Source organism: Cyprinus carpio, chromosome B5 (genome assembly GCF_018340385.1).
Source record: "Cyprinus carpio isolate SPL01 chromosome B5, ASM1834038v1, whole genome shotgun sequence".
Classification (NCBI taxonomy): Eukaryota; Metazoa; Chordata; class Actinopteri; order Cypriniformes; family Cyprinidae; genus Cyprinus; species Cyprinus carpio.
Window position 1 is genome coordinate 37,478,838 of NC_056601.1, and position 19,814 is coordinate 37,498,651.

At 39.7% G+C, this 19,814-nt stretch overlaps 2 protein-coding genes across 2 annotated transcripts in view; one reads left to right on the plus strand and one right to left on the minus strand.

The window, feature by feature from the left end:
• LOC109058312 (tyrosine-protein kinase receptor Tie-2-like) overlaps positions 1 to 16,251 on the plus strand; it is a 28,486-nt gene extending 12,235 nt beyond the window's left edge. The window contains exons 5-20 of the mRNA XM_042723485.1: positions 352 to 540; positions 654 to 798; positions 1,823 to 1,981; positions 6,229 to 6,363; positions 6,432 to 6,704; positions 7,465 to 7,773; positions 8,583 to 8,743; positions 9,219 to 9,429; positions 9,518 to 9,628; positions 9,724 to 9,914; positions 15,117 to 15,230; positions 15,305 to 15,375; positions 15,446 to 15,486; positions 15,579 to 15,675; positions 15,747 to 15,846; positions 15,953 to 16,251. Coding sequence (XP_042579419.1) covers positions 352 to 540; positions 654 to 798; positions 1,823 to 1,981; positions 6,229 to 6,363; positions 6,432 to 6,704; positions 7,465 to 7,773; positions 8,583 to 8,743; positions 9,219 to 9,429; positions 9,518 to 9,628; positions 9,724 to 9,914; positions 15,117 to 15,230; positions 15,305 to 15,375; positions 15,446 to 15,486; positions 15,579 to 15,675; positions 15,747 to 15,846; positions 15,953 to 16,027 — 2,382 coding nt within the window. The 3' untranslated portion in view covers positions 16,028 to 16,251. The remainder of the gene's footprint in view (positions 1 to 351; positions 541 to 653; positions 799 to 1,822; positions 1,982 to 6,228; positions 6,364 to 6,431; positions 6,705 to 7,464; positions 7,774 to 8,582; positions 8,744 to 9,218; positions 9,430 to 9,517; positions 9,629 to 9,723; positions 9,915 to 15,116; positions 15,231 to 15,304; positions 15,376 to 15,445; positions 15,487 to 15,578; positions 15,676 to 15,746; positions 15,847 to 15,952) is intronic.
• A 2,872-nt stretch (positions 16,252 to 19,123) lies between these two features.
• Positions 19,124 to 19,814, minus strand: part of LOC109058313 (MOB kinase activator 3B-like) — a 35,478-nt gene continuing 34,787 nt past the window's right edge. Inside the window, exon 4 of the mRNA XM_042723356.1 lies at positions 19,124 to 19,778. Within this exon, the coding sequence (XP_042579290.1) occupies positions 19,749 to 19,778 (30 nt within the window). The 3' untranslated portion in view covers positions 19,124 to 19,748. The remainder of the gene's footprint in view (positions 19,779 to 19,814) is intronic.

A 19,814-nucleotide genomic window follows, 5' to 3' on the forward strand; every position in this document is an offset into this window, starting at 1 on the left:
GGGTGGATGCTCAGTTTAATATTCCTCATTTTACTGTCTAAATGCTAGTAATAATAGTAGTACTGTGAACTACTGTAGTTTCGTTGAAGGTGTTCTGAATTGTGTGCAAAGAAAATAAACATGACAAATATTTTGTTAAAATATTACTTGTTACACTTTTCAATTGGATTTTGTGATTCCAGCCTGTCCGGCCGGTTATTACGGCGCCGACTGTAAACAGAAGTGTGAGTGTGAACAGGGTAAATGCAATCGCTTCAGAGGATGTGTGTGTGAAGGCAGGCACGGAGCTAAACCAGATAAAAAACACTAAAATCAAAGAAACAAAACAAACTATCCCTGAGTTTCTGGGAGATAACCCTTCTGAATCCTTGTCTGCTTGTGATTTCTTTGAAAGACATGAGACCTGTTATCGTGAGCAGTCTGAGAGACATTGAGCTCAACTCGGGCATCACATACACGGTCAACTGCTCTGCGTCAGGCCGGCCCGCTCCTTTACACGGGGAAATAACCCTTGTCAAACCAGACAAAACCACTGTCTATGTGAGTCTCATCCCAATAGCATCACTGCACCAGTTCTGCATGAGTCGCCGTTAGGTTTGATCTGCTTGAAATGCTGCGTTGTTCATGAAAGCCTTTTCTTTTGTGTTTCTCAGGCAGTGGACACACAGACAGAAAATGATCAAACGACATCAGTATTCAGGGTGGAGAAGATCACTGTGTCGGTCACTGGCCGCTGGTCGTGTCAAGTGAAAACCAAACACTATCAGGAGGAGAAAGAATTCATTGTGAATGTCAAAGGTGAGATTCCTCAAAGTTCCCGAAGGTCCGTCTCTATTTTCCTCCCAGCAGAAGTCCCAAACAATCACAACATACAGTGTTTCAGGAGCCAAAAATGCTATATGGTTATGAAATTAGCAATGTCTACAGTGGGAATATTAACTGTAAATATTTACATTCAAACCTTAAAACCTTAAAAATTAGTAGAAAAAATAGCCTCTTAGAGATTGCTTGCCTATAGAATCACAAAAAATACTAAACTGAGAAAGGGCTTTATGCTTTGTTCAAGTCCTCCTGGGACGTTCGTTGATAACTCTGTGTCGATCAGTTTGGTCGGAACAAGATGGCAATTTACCTTTTCTGCCTAAAATTCAATGATTGTATTAACTCTACATCTACTAAATAATTAATAAAGAATGTTCATCATTGTGTTTTTGTTTTTTCCTGTTTTTATTCAATTTATGAAGGTGTTGTAAACTGAACCATTATATATAATAATATAATAATACAAAAATATAACATATATAATATTAAACTAAAATACAAAAAATAAACATTACAAAAAAGAATAATTGTATTCATTTCAACAAATTTACCGTCAATACAGTTGCTGCATATCTATAGTCTTTGGCTGCGTCCATTGCATTGCACACTCCCCTAATTTGGAAACTCAATCCTGAATGTGTCCGTTCATGTTGGTGTTACCATTGCTCTGATTGGCTTAGATCCTGGATCCTAGATGAACAGAAATCTGTGTTTCTCTAAAGGCGTCTTTAAGTGTAAAAATTGCTCTGACAAACAAAAACCCGCTGCAGGCGAATCCGTTCCTTCTTCGGTTCCACTGCACACACCTTGAACACAGTCAACTAACCGCAACTAACTAAACCTCAACTAACTGCCTAATGTGCCATACAACATTATCACAGCATTCAGACCGTGTCTTGTTTTTAACGAATTGTCACAAAAATAATAAATGCCACCTATGTGTCACAAAACCTTTTGTAAATTCACCTTATGTGCTCAGCTGCCTCATGTCTGGTTTCAGTTCCTCCGCAGCCCCAGAATCCTCCGCTCCTGAATGACAGCGGCCTGCATCACCTGCTGCTGCTGCTCAATAAAGAGCCCTACGCCGGAGACGGGCCTGTCACCTCAGTCAGTGTCAACTACAAACAGACCAGCTCATCTACATGGAGAAGCGTTGAGGGTAATGGCACTTGTGTGTTGTTGTGGTGTGCTGCTGCATACGACAGCTGGAACATTTCATATACGAGGTTACAGGTCACCGTGTTGCTCTTGGCAAATTGTCCAGTGTAATAAATATTTCCACTGTGCAACAGATTACAAAACGGTGATGAGCTGAACATATTTCTGATCGCTGTCAAATACAGAAGATATTATGACTAGTCAGAAGAATGTGGGTGAAGTCATAACCACTGAACTCATCTTAATATCATATCGGAGGAAAAGCACATGACTGCTTCTAGAATCACTGACCTCATCTGATGCTTGTGTTGTTTCTAGGGATGTAATGATGTACCGCAAGCCGGTTGAAAATCTATACAAATATATGATGGTTCAAGTCGTTTGAGATGTTAAATGATTCACGATATAACTTAGTCGGGGTAGGAGTTTATATGAATGTACCTGAGGGAAGTGACTGTCTTTAGAAAAGTTTAGATTTTCTTTCCATTTTGCCTCTGTATAATGTATTTGTAGAGTTCATAAGCGCAGGGCTGCTTTGTTTACAGCGGTAACCAAGGAAACGCTGTATCGCTGCTGTTCCATAATCTGCATCTCATTCAGCCTGTCTGCTGTTTCTGTTTCATTTAGATCAGTGTTAAATTTTGGCAGGCATTTTTGATTTAGTCTTAGTCTTTATCTTGAGACGAAAATGCTTAATAGTCTTAGTCACATTTTAGTCATTTGAGTCTTTCATAGTTTTCTTCTAGTTTTAGTCGATGAAAAGTCATTGCATTTTTGTCAACTTTTAGTCAATAGTTTTAGCCAAACTGTAGTTACCAAAATTTATTTTGCCAATCAAAAAAAATATAAAATTTGTATCTCTTGAATACACCCAGGTAATTTATTCCAAGCATTTTTCTGTAATATCTTAAACACCATCACCAGTTATAAAAAAGTTACCCCTTTTTCAACTTTTAAAAAACAAATTTTCCTATAATGTTCATCTCGCAAATGCATCAGTGGATGTACTTTCAAAATAACCCTACACAACTTATTTTGAGCAGTCTCCAATTATATATTTTTAATTTCTTTGAAATACCGCTATACCAAAAAACTGCAGCATAATCAAAGTGTGACTGCACTAATGCACCAACAAACATTTTTAAAGTTTGAGTATCTAAGAAAGCCGCCTGTCTTGCTAAAATTTTAATTTGATTTGAAATTTTTGAATGAGCTAAAGCAGCCATCTTTTCTCCTGTCAAATTACGGTTCAAAACACAACCCAAATATTTTACTTCTCGTTTAGGTGTAATAATTTGATCTCCAACCTTTACCTATAATCCAATGCATTTTTTTAATTTAGCAGCCGAGCCAAATAATATAACTACAGTTTTACTTAAATGTAAAGACAGTTTATTATGGCAAAACCATTTGGAGACCCCTTCAATCTCATTCATTTTCAATATTTTCCTCATGAGACAGAATTATTGCTGCGTCATCTGCATATAATAAAAGCTTATTTGAACAGGCCATTTTTAAAATCATTAATATATAATAAAAGTAAAGGACCTAATCCACTCCCTTGTGGAACCCCATATGAAATGGTCAAACAATCCGAAAACACCAGGGCCCGGTTCCCCGATAACGCTCACTCTTAGCACGCTAAGAAGACTCGAAAGATATATCTTACCAAAGTTGTTTATGTTCCTAAGTGTGTTCCCCGAAGTGGCCCGTTAGGAAGCTTATTAGCACGCTGCCTCTTACGTCCGACGTTACAAAGGCGCTGTCCCAAGTGAAGGTGCTGAATAAGGTGGCATCGATTGCTCAGGAATCAATTTTCAACTTCACGCGAAGGTGCATTATGGCGTTAAGAAAGACAACACGTTCTGTGCAAATGAAACATTCCTCAAATTATTCCAGTAACATTTATTTTAACATAGTTTAAGTTATCCATAAAATATAGACTATTAATTAAATTATCAAATTGTCAGTAATATGTTCACACGATATGTTGTGACGGTTAGACGAACCGGGTATCCCTCGCTAATCATCCACCCTCCTTATCCCGTTGTGCCACTTGTGCCGCTTCTTGACATGGGTTTAACGACTTCTAAAAAATTATGTAATACACTTTTTTATTGATGGTAAGGTACTTAGAATCAGAATTCCCCGGATGTAATCCCCGGCATGACGCAGAAGGGCGTAGGTGACAGTGTGGACGCACCTCCACACTGAGGTCTTGCTTAGGCCGTAGCCCTCTCCCACGACCTCGATGAAGCTCCCTGTAGCAAAAAACCTTAGCACTGCAAGCAGCTGGACTTCAGGGCTTAAAGCAAAATTCCGCCGTGTTACCCTGGCAAGTGCAGGTCTGAGAAGGTCCAGCAGCCCCATAATGAGTTGTCTTGGGAGGCGATTTTTTTTTTAATATAGCACGTCAGGCAAAATGTCAAAAGGGCTTAAGTTTTGAAGAATAAAAAAAATTGACATGGACTAAACGGCTCCGCGGCCGGCGCCGTCTTTGATTCAATACAAGGACATGTTGGATCGCTGCCATAGTTGGTTGCTTACTGGACACCACCATGCTTACCCATTTATAGATCTTAGCCATTTAGAGCCAAATTGTTTGCCAGATTTTAATTATCAAAAGTGATTGCCAATTTAAACACTTTAATGACATTACGAAATAGCCTAGGCTAATTACCACCATATTAGTTCTGATACCAAATAAAGTCAACTTCATAAATAGGCCTGTTCCTGTATCCATTGCGAACATATTTTATTATTAGTCTTAAAATGTCCATAACATAAAATTTTTGAGCCACAACATTGTCAACATACCATAGTTGGACTTGTACTGCGCTGCGCTGATTTCTAAAGACTGCTGCAAAGTGGCGGCGACTAGTTTCAAGATAAGACTTAATCCATTTGCAGACCGTTTTACTAAAACCCATCACTTTAACTTTTAAAAGCAGAATACTGTGATCAACTGTATCAAATGCTTTTTGCAGATCTAACAGTACCATCCCACTTAACATCCTTTTATCCATTTTTTTCATGCTCTGCATTTAACCCATCCAAAGTGCACTTTTTTTTCTTTCTTTCTTTTTTATTTCTTTCCTTATATAATCCATTAAATATAAAATTGTTGTCTCAGTGGAGTGTTTCCTCCTAAAACCAGATTGAAACTCATACAATATATTATGTTTAAGAAGATAGTCTTCAGTCTGCTCAAAAATAATCTCTTCTATCACTTTTGATAATGCATTCAGAATTGACAACGACCTATAATTATTACACTCAAACCTACTACCTTTCTTAAAAAGGGGAATAACTCTTGCTTGTTTTAACTCATCAGGAACCTTACCTTGACAAACTGAAAGATTTATAATATGGGTAACCATTGGAGTAATAAAGTTCACTGAATCCTTAAGAAACTTCACTGGAATTTGATATAACCCTGTTGCTTTACTACTTTTAAGATTTATTAATTTCTTAAAAACGTTACTCTCCTTTACTTTAGTAAACAAAAACCCTCCTGCATAATACCGCATTTAGCATAATACTCCTTAACTAATTTATCATTAAATATAACAGTTTGTGCTGGAAGCTCATTTACCAAATTTTCTGCAACCGTAGTAATAAATCTATTAATATGATTTGCTACACTTGTCTGATCAGATATCAATCTTCCATCTATGTTAAGGTTTATTTATTTATTTTAAGGTAAATATTTTAGAATATTTTACTTAGTCTTTCCCTGATACACTAAGTCATTTAATACTCTCAATAATTTTTTGAGAATCCTGCTTCATTTCACTAATCTTATCCTTAAAATATGTTCAGCATTTTGTCCAAACAATAATAAAAGACCTTTTCATTTATAATTTGTCTTAAATCTCATTTTGTTAAAAACAAAATCATATTGTGAAATCAGTATTATGAATCGCATCGCATCATGAGTTGAGTGAATCGTCACATCCCTAGTTGTTTCACTTAATGTAGGGGAATTTTAATAATCTAAATAAACTAAATTTTTTTTGCAAACACAAACACAACTAAAAGAAAAACAATAACGCTTATTTTTAGTTCTGGGCACATGCGTAATAAAACAGTCTAATTGCAGCTTTCTTGAACATGTTTGTGTGTGTCTGGCTTATTGATCTTGATAAGTGGACTGATACTCAATATGTGGCAAATCGTCACAAAACTGTGGAACTGCTTTTGTATGTTTGAGTAGATTACAGACACATTTCTCCCTGTGTTCCACAGCGAGCGGCTCTCTGGTAAGGTTGGACAACCTTTCTCCCATGACCCAATACACTATACGGGTGCAGCTGAGTCGCCACGGACCGGGAGGAACCGGCCAGCCTGGACCCGAAGCCACTTTCTCCACACAGATGCTCGGTAAGACCTCAAACACAGCCTCACGTTCAACACATGGCAGGATGATAAGACGCCTGTGTTTGTCTCAGAGCTCCCAGTGGGTGTGAAGCTGAAACCCTTCAGTCAGACTGTGCTGCTCCTGTCGTGGGATGCCGCTCCTGCCGAGGCGGACTGGAGTTACGAGGTCACGTGTCAGCAGGTTGGAGCTTCGGGAACCAAGAGATTCCAGGTCGTGTCGAACTCCTCCAGCCACTATCTGAACGACCTGAAACCCAGATGCAAATACCAGTGCAAGGTGAGGATGAGCAGCAGCGCTGCGGGACAGGCCTGTCCCACTGTCAGCGCCTGGACTCTGAGCGACCGTAAGTTTGTGCCTCTCACTTTTTTAAGCTCACAGCCATTTGTGTCCCTGGAGCACAAAAGCAGTCATAAGTAGCACAGGTATATTTGTAGCAATAGACAACAATACATTGTATGGGGCAAAATCAACAATAAATATATCAAAACAAAAAATTATTTGGATATTAAGTAAAAATCGTGTTCCAATAAGACTTTTTTTGTAAATGTCCTACCGTAAATATATCAAAACTTAATTTTTGATTAGTAATATGCATTGCTAAGAACTTCATTTGGACAACTTTAAAGATGATTTCAGACTGACCCTCAGATTCTAGATTTTCAAATAGTTGTATCTCGGCCAAATATCGTCCTCCTAACAAACCATACATCAATGGAGAGATTATTTATTCAGCTTTCAAATTGTGTACAAATCTCATTTTTTAAAAAAATTACCCTTATGACTGGTTTTGTGATGCATTATTACATATGTATTGATTCCTGTTGTTACTGGCGTGTCATCACAGCTACACACACACTACACTGCACTGATAGATCTGTGTCTCCTCTGAAATCTCTAATGATGTCTCTCATCCACCAAAGTCACAGCACTGTTCAAAACACAGTTTCATAGCAAATTCACAAAAAAAAAATAATAAAATCAAAAAAAATAAACAAGCATTTATGCATACATATAACAACCTTCATTATGTGGAGTATTGTATGTATGCAGATGAGTTGGATATACTAGTGGAGTTATTGATTGGTTATGTGGTGATCCATCAGAGCTTCCTCCTCCTCCTGCCAACATCTCCACCTGTAACATCAGCGACTCCTCAGCCGACATCACCTGGTCAGTGGCCGAGGGTCACTCCATCTCCAAAGCCATGATCCGCTACCAGCAGACGGAGCAGATGGACTACAGTCAGCAGGTGGAGCTTGGTGTGCAGGACAAGACCAACATGCGCTTCCAGCTCAGGGGTCTGAGGGCCGACACCACCTACCAGCTGGAGCTCTGGAGCATCAACAACATGGGAGAGAGTGTGGAGAGACCGCAGATCACCCTCAAGACGCTGACACTGCAGGAGAGCTCACGTGAGTCTCTGTGCTGTCTCTGTTCCACTGAACAAATCAGTCAGGGAGATTGATTAATGATAGAAGCAGCTTTTCTGTGTGAACACTAGTGCAGCTTCAGAAGCGCGTGCAAAGGAGCGCATGTCAGCATCTGGACCCTGTGAGACACACTGAAAGAGTAACACTGCCCTCTACAGGATCATTTACTGTATATATGATGGCAGTTAGCCTCAAAATTATGGTAATTTCTCTTCTGCATTTGACAAGAACCAGTGAAACACTGCAAAAAAGGCTTATCTTACTAAAAACAAGAGAATTTTACATACCCCACTGGCAGATCATTTTACTTGTTTAAAGCAAAAAGCACTTATGTCGTAAATGTTTTTTAGATATTTTGACTAGAAACAAGACAAAAATACTAAGAAGATAAGCCCTTTTTTTGCAGTGAATACAGTATCTGTCATAACCAGGTAAACACTTTATCACCATGTAATCCAGGCACAGACAGTAAGTTCAAACAGTCCTACAAATTGTTTACAAATCAGCATTTATAGTAATTATTTTACAGATAATGACAATAAATGCAGATATGGACAATATGTAGAGAGTTAAGCGGCTATATCTTGATCAAAATGAGTCATAACATTTAGGAAGAAAGACAAACCTTTATTAAATATGAACCATTATTAACATTTAACATTAACAAACATTTAATAAGTGACGTTTTTCAACACTCGACAGGTGACAAGTTCATTTTCATAAATAGTTCAATTTGTTCAGCATTATAAAATGCTATTGATGACAGTGATTGTAAATTGTTGCTCTTTCAGAGCTGCATGGGTTCCAGGCTCATGGTAACATGCTCTTCTACGCGATCCTGGGCTCCGCCGGCATGACGTGCATCACGATCCTGCTGGCCTTCTGCATCGTCCTGCAGCTCAAGAGAACCACTTTCCAGAGACGGATGGTGCAGGCCTTCCACAACATAGCGGTGAGACGCCGACCCAAATTCAGCATTCCCACTGACCGTATGCATTCATTTACAGATCTATCACAGTAAAAATCAGCTGAATTCAGTCACAGCTTTATCTCTATAGCAGGGTTAAGGCCAGGTCTCACCAAGAACAATAACTATAAAGATGACTATGTAAACATACATATATATAAACTCATTCTGAAAGTGATTCCAATGATATCGTTTCTCTGTGCCTTTATTGTTATAGCTGTGGTGTGGATTCTGCTATTCTTTAATATTGAAAACAATTTTTAGAACTGTATCTTTATCATTATCTTTATAGTTATCGTCCTTGGTGTGAACTGGCCTTGAAGGTTCTCACACTAACACTTGACCATACAGCAGTGTTTAGCTCCAGTTTAGAGTCTGGATCCTGAAGTCATTCAGTAGCTGCTTCAGGTGTGTTGGAGCTGAACACTCCTGTAAACATCGATCTCTCCTGTGCTCACAGAGAGAGGAGCCTGTGGTCCAGTTTAGCTCTGTGCCACTCAACATGCCCAAAAAAGTTCCCAGTTCCAGCCAGTCTGTGGCCTATCCCACCCTGGAGTGGAGTGACATTAAGTTCCAGGATATAATTGGAGAGGGAAACTTTGGGCAGGTGCTGAAAGCTCGCATTAAGAAAGACGGCCTGAGGATGGATGCGGCCATCAAGAGAATGAAAGGTGAGAAGAATTCAATGAACAGTCAGAATGTGTGTCAGCATTCACACAATTTCTCTCACAAATGTCTCGTTCTCTGTCTGAACCATAGAATATGCATCTAAAGATGACCACAGAGACTTTGCTGGGGAACTTGAGGTCTTGTGTAAACTGGGTCATCATCCGAACATTATTAACCTTCTGGGAGCGTGTGAACACAGAGGTGTGTGCCACAAATCCCACAGATGTTTGCTGATCTTCTCTGATGCGACATGACTGTGTTTGAGAGCTCAACCACACTGTCTTCTTCTACTGCAGGTTACCTGTATCTGGCCATTGAATATGCTCCTCACGGAAACCTGCTGGACTTTCTGCGTAAGAGCCGAGTTTTAGAGACGGACCCTGCCTTTGCCATCGCTAACAGCACCGCGTCCACACTCTCCTCGCAGCAGTTACTGCACTTTGCTGCAGATGTGGCACGTGGCATGGACTACCTGAGCCAGAAACAGGTGAGCGTGGAAAACACTGACCACCAGCACAATAATCAATAATTCTGCTCCAATTCATACAGTATATAAAAATATTTATTGGATTCAGTAATGAAAATATATAATTTATATAAATAATATCTATACACCTGTCACGGGTTGCTATGATGAATTAAGTGCACAACAAAGGGGAATCCAATAAACACCCTATAATCGTGAATCCACAAAGAAACAAGGAATCAAGGATGCAGCACAAACACAGCAAAGCATTTCCAACATTACATAAATAATAACCAGTGATGACTGAACAGAAATGGGGAGAACTTACACAAAAGCAAGAGAGGGACTAATGACTTAATTAACAGGACACAGGTGAACAGAATAAACTAATCAGGGCAACTCAGGAAAACTAGCCCTGCATCTCAATGTACCTACTTATACTACGCTCTTAAACTATGTACTCTTTTGGTGAAGAAAAAGTACACACTTTTGAGTGTGTAGTAGAAGAGTAGGCAAGCTTTGGGACATACTATCACTTCATACAATTGCGTCTTTAAAGGAGCGCTCTGTTGCACCTGTTACACGCACCCTGTCGCACTGGCCTTAAGTGTTTATTTAATAATTAATTAATTAATTAATTAATTAATTTTATTTATTTACTTATTTTTTATTTTATTTTTTAATGAAAACGCAGGTTTCCCTGCTTGTTGTTTTAGAACATTAAGCCATGTTTACTTTTTCTCGAATCCCCCCACATTGCAGATTCCCCTATTTACGAGTAGCCTTGTCTTTTTTTTTTTAAATTGAGCTTAATAATTTAATCTTTGCAGGGAGGTCAATTCTTCATTAATTAAAATCCCCATCATTAAATATGTAACGGTTGCAACTGCTGAAAGATCGTTCTCAAAATTTAAAGTGATCAAGAGTGCAATGTCACAAGAAAAACTGTCCAGTTTAGCTCTTCTGAGTATTGAGAATGCCTGTGCTCACAACATTGACATTAAAGATCCAAGGAAAGACTTCACGCACCAAAACGTGTGGATGGCGTAAAGGATTCTGTAGAGTATTTGTTTGTAAGTTGATCGTCAGAAGTGGGTATGCAAAGGTCTTTAAATGTAAAGTAGTTCTTTAAATGTAGCATATATCAAATCAGAAACCGTGGGTGGACAGAACAATCCATGCTGCAGTAAACAAATGCTCTGCTGCGTACAATGCCGGTCTCTCGTCTGGGAACATGAGCGAGTACAAAACATTGTGCTATGATCTCCGATGGGCAGTAAAAGCCGCCAAACACCAATAGAGGGAACGCATAGAGTCGCATTTCCAGCTAAATGACTCCCGACGCATGTGGCAAGGACTAAGAACCATCTGTGCCTTTGGTAACAAATCCTCTGCAGCTGTGAGAGCAGACCCGTCTCTGGCTGACGAGTTAAACTCTTTCTACGGCCACTTTGAAGTCAACCGAGGCAGCGTGAGTCTGCCGATCAATGCGTCAGGAAGCTGCAGACAGAGCAGCGATAATAATGTAATCACTGTGTCAGAGGACGAGGTTAAGAGGGCCCTAAAGCGAGTGAACGTCAGGAAAGCAGCAGGTCCTGATGGGATTTCTGGCCGTGTTCTGAGGTCCTGTGCTGATCAGCTTGCTGGTTTGTTTACATCTATTTTTAATGAGTCCCTTGCTACCTCAGTGGTCATCCCTGTGCCTAAGAACAATAAACCCTTTTGCCTGAATGACTATCGTCCAGTTGCCCTCACGCCAACAGTCATGAAGGTCTTTGAGAAACTTATAAAAAACAACATTTGCTCCTCGATCCCTGATACTCTGGACCCTCTTCAGTTTGCCCAAACAGATCCACTGAATCCACCTCGGCCTGGATTCTTCACTCTGCAACTGATTTCTTGATTTCCTCACTGGTAGACCTCAAGTGGTGAAAGTAGGCCAGTTCACCTCCGGCTCCATCACCCTGAACGTAGGAGCCCCACAGGGCTGTGTCCTGAGTCCCCTGCTCTACTCTCTCTACACACATGACTGCGTGTCTTCCCACAGCTCCACATCTATTATCAAATTTGCTGATGATACTGTGGTTCTGGGCCTCATTCACAACAATAATGAAGCTGCATACTTGGATGAGGTAGAGAAACTTACATCATGGTGCCAGGACAATTGTCTCTCTATGAATGTGAGTAAAACTAAAGAGCTAATTATGGACTTCAGGAAGAGACAGCAGCGGCCCTATACTCCTCTTATGTTCCGCAGGACCCCTGTGGAGAAGATGAACAGTTTCAAGTACCTCGGTGTAAACATCTCAGAGGACCTGACTTGGACTTCACACATCCAAACACAGGTTAATAAAGCCAGGCAAAGATTGTACCATCTACGACAGCTGAGGAAATTCAGGATTCAACCAGCAATCCTGAAAACTTTCTATTCAGGGGCCATAGAAAGTGTATTGACTCAGTGTATATCAGTGTGGTATGGGAACAGCTCCAGTCATGACTGCAAAGCCCTGCAGAGAGTTGTGCGCTTAGCTGAGCGCATCTTAGGGTCTGCTCTCCCCTCTCTGTAGGACATTTACCTCAAACGCTGCAAAAGCAGAGCTGTTAAAATCATCAAGGACTCCAACCACCCCAGTAACGGTCTTTTCACTTTGCTGCCGTCTGGTAAGCGCTTCTGTAGCCTGATGGCCATCAGGCTCCTAAACTCAAACTCAGTCTCTTAACTTCTACATGACTTCACTTAATTATCAAGTAAGATACTTAACATACTGACATTGTCACTAGCACACAGCATTTTCTATAGTTTTTATTTATTTACTTTTTTTTACTACCTCTATTGGTGCTATGTAAATACCCTGTACAACCTGTTTGCACATTCTACTCTTGTACATTCCTGCTCATTTTAATATGTATTAAGTCTGCAGTATACTATCCTGCACATTTTATTTTCTTTTTTTATCTTACTTTTTCCATACCATATTTATATATAATTTTCTTGTGTTTGTATTCTTTAATAATTGCACTGTCCATGGAACGAACCTGACTTACATTTCACTGCTGGTCATATGCTCTCCATATAACCATGTATGTGACAAATAAAAATCTTGACTCTTGAATATCCTAAAGTATAGGGTTTTTTCTCCTAGTTCTTTTAGGCTACTGTTCATTTTCTTACTACCCAATGTGAATTTTGCTTGCATAATTTATTTTCTACAGTTAGCAATGCTTGTGTAGGCCAGCCAAGACTTGTTCTGGCCATTCCCTTACCAAAAAGTAGTATACTTCAAGTTTATTCTATTAAGTATACTTAAGTAAAGTTCAAGCATATTTTTAAGTATACTTTATGTAGTAAGTATACAAATATCAGTGTACTAGAAGTATACTTGTAAGTATGCTATTTCAATACTCATTGGGACTAAACTGGCCTACTTCTAGTATATAAAAGTATACATTTAAGTATACTTTAAGTATAACAGTAGTAAACTTTGAGTACACAACTAGTTTACATCAATATTTTTAGCTTTTACTGCAACTATACTAAAAGTTAACTATACTAAAAGTGAGAGGTATACTGACAGTTTATTAAATACTTGTAGCATTTTTAGAACACTTTGAAGTATAGTCTCAGTAAACTACTAGTTTAGTAGTTTTATACTGCAAGTATACTCGTAAGTTTTCTTTAAGTGAACTTTACATAATACTTTATATGAGTAACTATGTCCCTATTTAGGTATTAATTAGCATATATTTTGTTATATGAATATCTGAACATTCAAAACATCAAAAGAAAGAACAAGGTATCTGCTTGTAAACAAAATCATTTTATTCTAGGGTCATGTATTCTTTTTTTAAACACTTGAAAGTGGGTACGTTTCATAAATAAAAAATAAAGAAATAAACAACATTTTGAACAAAAAGCTGAAAAAAGACTATAAATTGGATTCAGAATGATAATCAAAATGTAAATAAGAGTTGATAAACACCCCAAAGCTTGACGGTCATTATTACCTCTTCATTAGGCCCTTCCTTACTTCCTTTGGATGTCTTTCCATGTGTTATTACTATTATTATTTAATAACTAATAATAATTTTAAACTAATAATTTTAAAATAATAATAAACTAATACTAATAATTTTTACTTTTTTTTATTATTTCTTATAATTTTATACACTGATGAGCCATTACATTATGACCACCTATCTGTAGGACCTCCTTTAGCCCACAAAACAGTGGCTAAAGGCATTAATTCGACATGGTGGTTCACACATGTTCTGGTGTATCTGCTACCATAATATCAACAGCAGGTTCTCCATTTCATGTACATTGTGGGGTGGTGGTGACTATTGGCGGAAGTTCCCAATTTTTGGCGTGTTCACACTGCAGGAACTAGGAACATATTTAGTTCAAGAAACTCCATTTGGGGGAACTAAATTAGCTTCTATTTCAGAGTAGGTTCTAAAACAGTGTTATAGGAGCTACCAGTGACATAAGTGTACACTGATTGGCAAAACACTTATGAAACACCAGCTACCCGACATCTTTTAAATGCCATGTAAAAATATTTACTCCCATGAACATGGAAAACAGCAATAACACAATTTACCTGTTGTCTGCAGCACTGTCTTTTTTTTTCCAAGCCTCAATGATAACACTACAAGATTTAGTCAAATTTTCATGTTCAATCAATTGCGTAAATTGTGTGTTTACATTCAATCTCCGTTATCACAAACCCACGACACAACAAAAACAGCTCAAATCATGGCGTCCTCCGTTCACCGGTTGTTGATGTTTGTAAATGCCGCGAATAAAGAAGATGCTGTCGGCCGCTTCAGAGTTCCTGTTGCCGGTGTGAATGCAACCAAGAAAATGCCCACAGGGAGAAAATGGTTCTCTGATTTCCTAGAACTACGTGGTGTGTAAGCACCTAAAGTCTCCATTGGTAATCAACATATCCATTGATGAGATACACCAGGAAACTTGATTCATCAGATCAGGCCACTTTCTTCTAATCATCCACAGTCCGATCTCGGTGATCTTGGACTCATTTCATGCATTGTTGTTGATAGCGTGCAGTTAGCATGGGGACCCGGCAGGGTGATAACAGGAAGATTGGTGGTTCCAACTGCACAATTAAATAACTCCAGATTAAGGCTGTAAAAACATTTCTGAATAACACTCACAGAAACAATGACAATCAGCTTCTCCATGAATATTGTTCTCTGCAGTTTATCCACAGAGATCTAGCAGCCAGAAACATCCTGGTGGGAGAAAACTTTGTGGCAAAGATTGCTGATTTCGGACTGTCCCGAGGTCAGGAGGTTTACGTGAAGAAGACCATGGTAATGACCCGAAGACCGCTGATCTGGTCATGCATTACCGTACATGCGTGATTTTAACATGTGTTTCTCCACAGGGGCGTCTGCCAGTGAGATGGATGGCCATCGAATCTCTAAACTACAGCGTTTACACCACCAACAGTGACGTGTAAGAGTCTGCGTGTGTGTGTGTGTGTGCGTGTGTTTTGTACTGAGAGTAACCATGTCTCTCTGCTCAGGTGGTCGTATGGTGTCTTGCTCTGGGAGGTGGTCAGCTTAGGTCAGTCACAAGATCAATGCAGTCAGAGTTCAAGGTCTGATAATGACTGTTTTCTTACTGACATGATGTGATTTGGTGGCTTTGATTGGCAGGTGGAACGCCGTATTGTGGCATGACGTGTGCGGAGCTGTACGAGAAACTCCCACAGGGCTATCGGCTGGAGAAACCGCTCAACTGTGATGACGAGGTGTAAGTCTCAAACGCATGTGTTCATCTGCAGATGACAGAGTGGAGATGAGTTTGCTTCTCTGTTTCTGCAGGTATGAGCTGATGAAGCAGTGCTGGAAGGAGAAACCTTACGAGAGACCTTCATTCGCTCAGATCTTGATGTCACTCAATCGTATGCTGGAAGAGAGGAAGGTATGGGATCTAGAGATGGAGCATTATTTGTCTTCCAGTCAGAGTGTTGTGACGGTTTTTAACAGCATGTTAATTTGCCCTAACGCTCTCCTCTCGTTCTCTCCAGACGTACGTCAACACGACGCTCTATGAGAAGTTCACATACGCTGGCATTGACTGTTCTGCAGAGGAAGCCGGCTGACACTTCGCTGTTGACAAATTTCAGTTGACGAACGGTTAATTAGATCCTCTGAGCAGGATTCACAGTTTTACACACGTTGTGTTTCATTACATGGCTACCAGATCATATTTTTATGTTGTGAAGTGGTTATTGGTGTATGACATGATGAATGCAGATACTGACAGATATGTGACGTTTGTAGATTTCATTGTTTTTAATAAAAAGCCTGTCGTTTGATACTGCGAGCCAGCTTTTTTTTTAAATGTACATACTGTTTTGTGCAAAACAGAATCCTACGGCTTTGAGCCCACAAAGCTTCTGGAAAAGCTTCTAGTTTTGTGATCAAATAAAGCAATATATAACTGTTTCTTAGCACACATGAAATAAACCCGACCCCTGCAGTACCGACAAATAAGAGCTCAGTGTGTGATCATGTGTACAGGATACAGGAATTGGTTGGACATCTTTCAAAAGTGTGTAAAAACGTTTGCTGTGACGCTTAAAGGGATAGTTCATCCAAAAATTAAAATTTGATGTTTATCTGCTTACCCTCCGGGCATCCAAGATGTAGGTGACTTTGTTTCTTCAGTAGAACACAAACTGAGATTTTTACCTGAAACTGTTGCAGTCTGTCAGTCTTATAATGGATGTGAATGGGAATCACGGCTAAAACACATAATAGAAACACACAAAGAAAACCAATTTAAACCCTGCAGCTCATGACGATATATTGATTTGTAAAGACACAAAATCATCGGTCTGTGCAAGGAACTGAACAGTACTTATATAGTTTTTTACTTCTGATGCCCTGCAATGCCTGAACTGTACTGAGCGCGTCCTTGACACAGCCTGCGGAAATATGCTTCTTGCTTTATGGCGGATTGCACTTATAAGTCATAAGAAATCTCTCAAATGGACCATTGACACTCTATCTACAATCTCAATTGGGAGTGTCAATGGTCCACTTGAGAGATAGGTGGCAAGAAGAAGAAGCCTCACCCCAGACTGTCGGTGTGTTCCAAATGGGAAATATCGCCCTCCGAAGGGCACTTTGGAGTGAAAACAATCATGGGCGCCATATTGAAGGGTCGTTTCAAACTGAAGTGCTCAAAACTGGCCACTTCAAAAGGCCCTTCAGAATGAAGGATTTTGAAGGGTACAACTGATGGACACTTTGAGCTCCCATGATCCTTTGCGCAGATTCTTTGCATGATGACGGCACCTCCGTGTGGGCACGTGATGATGACGCAGAAGGGCACTTCAAGAAACAGTTGTTTGGTCCCCTACACCCTTTAACCCTTCTAAGCTCTCACTCCAGAGGCTAAACCCTTTGAAGGGATTAGGACATAGGGTTGAGCCCTTCCGAAGGGAATGTAGGGTGTATCGAGGTCGCGCTCAGTACAGTTCAGACAGTTCAGGCATTGCACACAAACAGATATAAAAAAAAAACAACACAAAAACTTATCAGCACATACCAAAAACCTATCGTTTTGTGTCTTTACACATCAGTGTTATTTTAGTTTTATTGCATGTTTTAACCGTGATTCCCATTCACATCCATTATAAGACTGACAGACTGCAACAGTTTCAGGTAAAAATCTCAGTTTGTGTTCTACTGAAAGAAACAAAGTCACCCACATCTTAGATGCCCTGGGGGTAAGCAGATAAACATCAAATTTTCCTTTTTGGGTAAACTATGGGAATTTTTTGGCCATGAAACGGTTTTCTTTAAATGGTCATCTTTAGACAACAGAAACACTGGTCATTTTAGCTAAACTTTTTCATTTGACCTCTTTGAATTTATCCACATCCAAAGTCTAAATAAACCCCATGCTGTAAATAGAGCTGAAATTAGTTTCACATTTATTTGTATAGCGCTTTTCACAACACAGTTAGTTTCAAAGCATCCTTTACAGAAAAAAGCATTTTTAATGATAGTGTCATTACTCCCTCATGAATCTCGCATTAAATCATGAAACTTCCCTTAATCTTCACCTCCAGGCGACTGTCAATCAGAATTGTTTCAAACTGAAATCTATGGTCCAAAAAACTCTACCAACAAGCACAAGCAAGTGTGCACAAAATGTTTTGTGATGTGATATAATGCTTAATGATTATGAGCATTTTCACTATGCCAGAGAATTGTCACTTGCATTGTGAACATTTAATAGTAAAAGACTATTTTATCTTCTTACAAATTTTATCGTTTTACTTGTCACTCATTTGACCGGTAACAGCAGAAAACGTTCTCTTGGATTCTGTTAGTCTGCGGCTCTAATTTAATAAACCACATGAAGACCGTCTCCTGACGTCCTAACGAGGACAAGCGGCTCGTCTCTCACGGCTCTCCCTCGGCCGTCTCTCTCTGTGCCATCATCACACACACCTCGTAGACGCGGAAGGCAGCGAAGGCGGTGGCCAGCAGACAGGCAGCGCCCAGAATGTACCACCAGTTGAAGAGGCCGAAGGAAACTCCTTTGACAATGCAGTAGAGACCGAAACACACCAGCGCCACGGCGGAGAAGAGCTGCACGCACAACGGCGGCCCGGACGAGGACGGTTTCTCACCCATGATGAAGCATGCGGCCCTCACGCTCTAGCAGACAGAACTGAGAGAGAAATCGGCTTGACCGAAAAAACACTCTGACTAACAGCAGTGAAATCGAAGCTAGTCTGTGTCATGATGAAAAATGAGGAGCACAAATGTGTTCATCTGGAGCTCTGGTGCAGCACTGAGAAGCAGAGACGCGATCGCTGTCTCTTATATCAGCCTCAGCTCACAAATCTGAGATTAAAGACAGCACAAACACCCGTCAAAGCACTCAAGATCTGCAGTTTAATCCAGCGCGGAATTAAGATTGCAGCGTTTAAGAACCTCCTGACTTACAGGTTTCATGTTATCAAGGTAAGTGCAACTGATAAAGAGCTTACAGGCTTCAAGTGTGGCTTTTTCAGGTCGGCTAGAGATATTCTGCAGAGAAAATAACCAGATTTCAACACAAGGATATGCAGAAGCATTATGAACAGCAGCGGCTGAAGTTAACTATCATGTTTGTGAAAAAACCTTTGTAATCAAATATTTCAGCTATATGTTCTCATGGGAGTGATACAGTTAAACACAATCAAAATATTCTTTATTGCAATATTTAAGAAATTTACAGGGCAGGACGCTCAAGTTTCAAAAACAAAAAGATGGACGAAAGCTTGAAAATGGAACTCACACAACACCAATTAAACCATTTAATTTTAGTGGTTTAGTAACAGGATGCAAACTAGAGATTTAAATAGAATCAGTGCAGATACTTTGTGAGCATTTCTATTCACTTCAGCTCTCCTCCACTGAAGATGAGCAGAATTACTCTCAGAATCACTGAGCATAAGACAGCGAGACATTTCTTCAAATGATCCAGTGACTAAAACTCATTTCAGTGCAACACAAACAGAAATAAAATGACAGAGATGAATGAAAGCAGCTCAGCCAAACCTCACAGAGCTGAATGTTAAAATTAAGCTGTCCACTTCTTAGTGTGGGTTTGAGCAGATGTCTGGACAAAAACAAGACTAGTGATCTTCTGGTAGCACCTCAACACTAGATGGCACTGCTCACTGTCAGCCTCAGCTCTAGAGATCAGTGATGATGTCACAGGCTCCTGGTGATGACCTCATCTCCACGGCAACGACCAGCTCACAGATTAAAGCTCCTGTCCTGAGAAAAGCCTCTCAGGTGTGTGTTTGGAAACGCTCACAAACACATTCTAGAGGTCATTTCTTTCTGAAATCCCCAGAGAGAGAGAGAATCACATTAGTG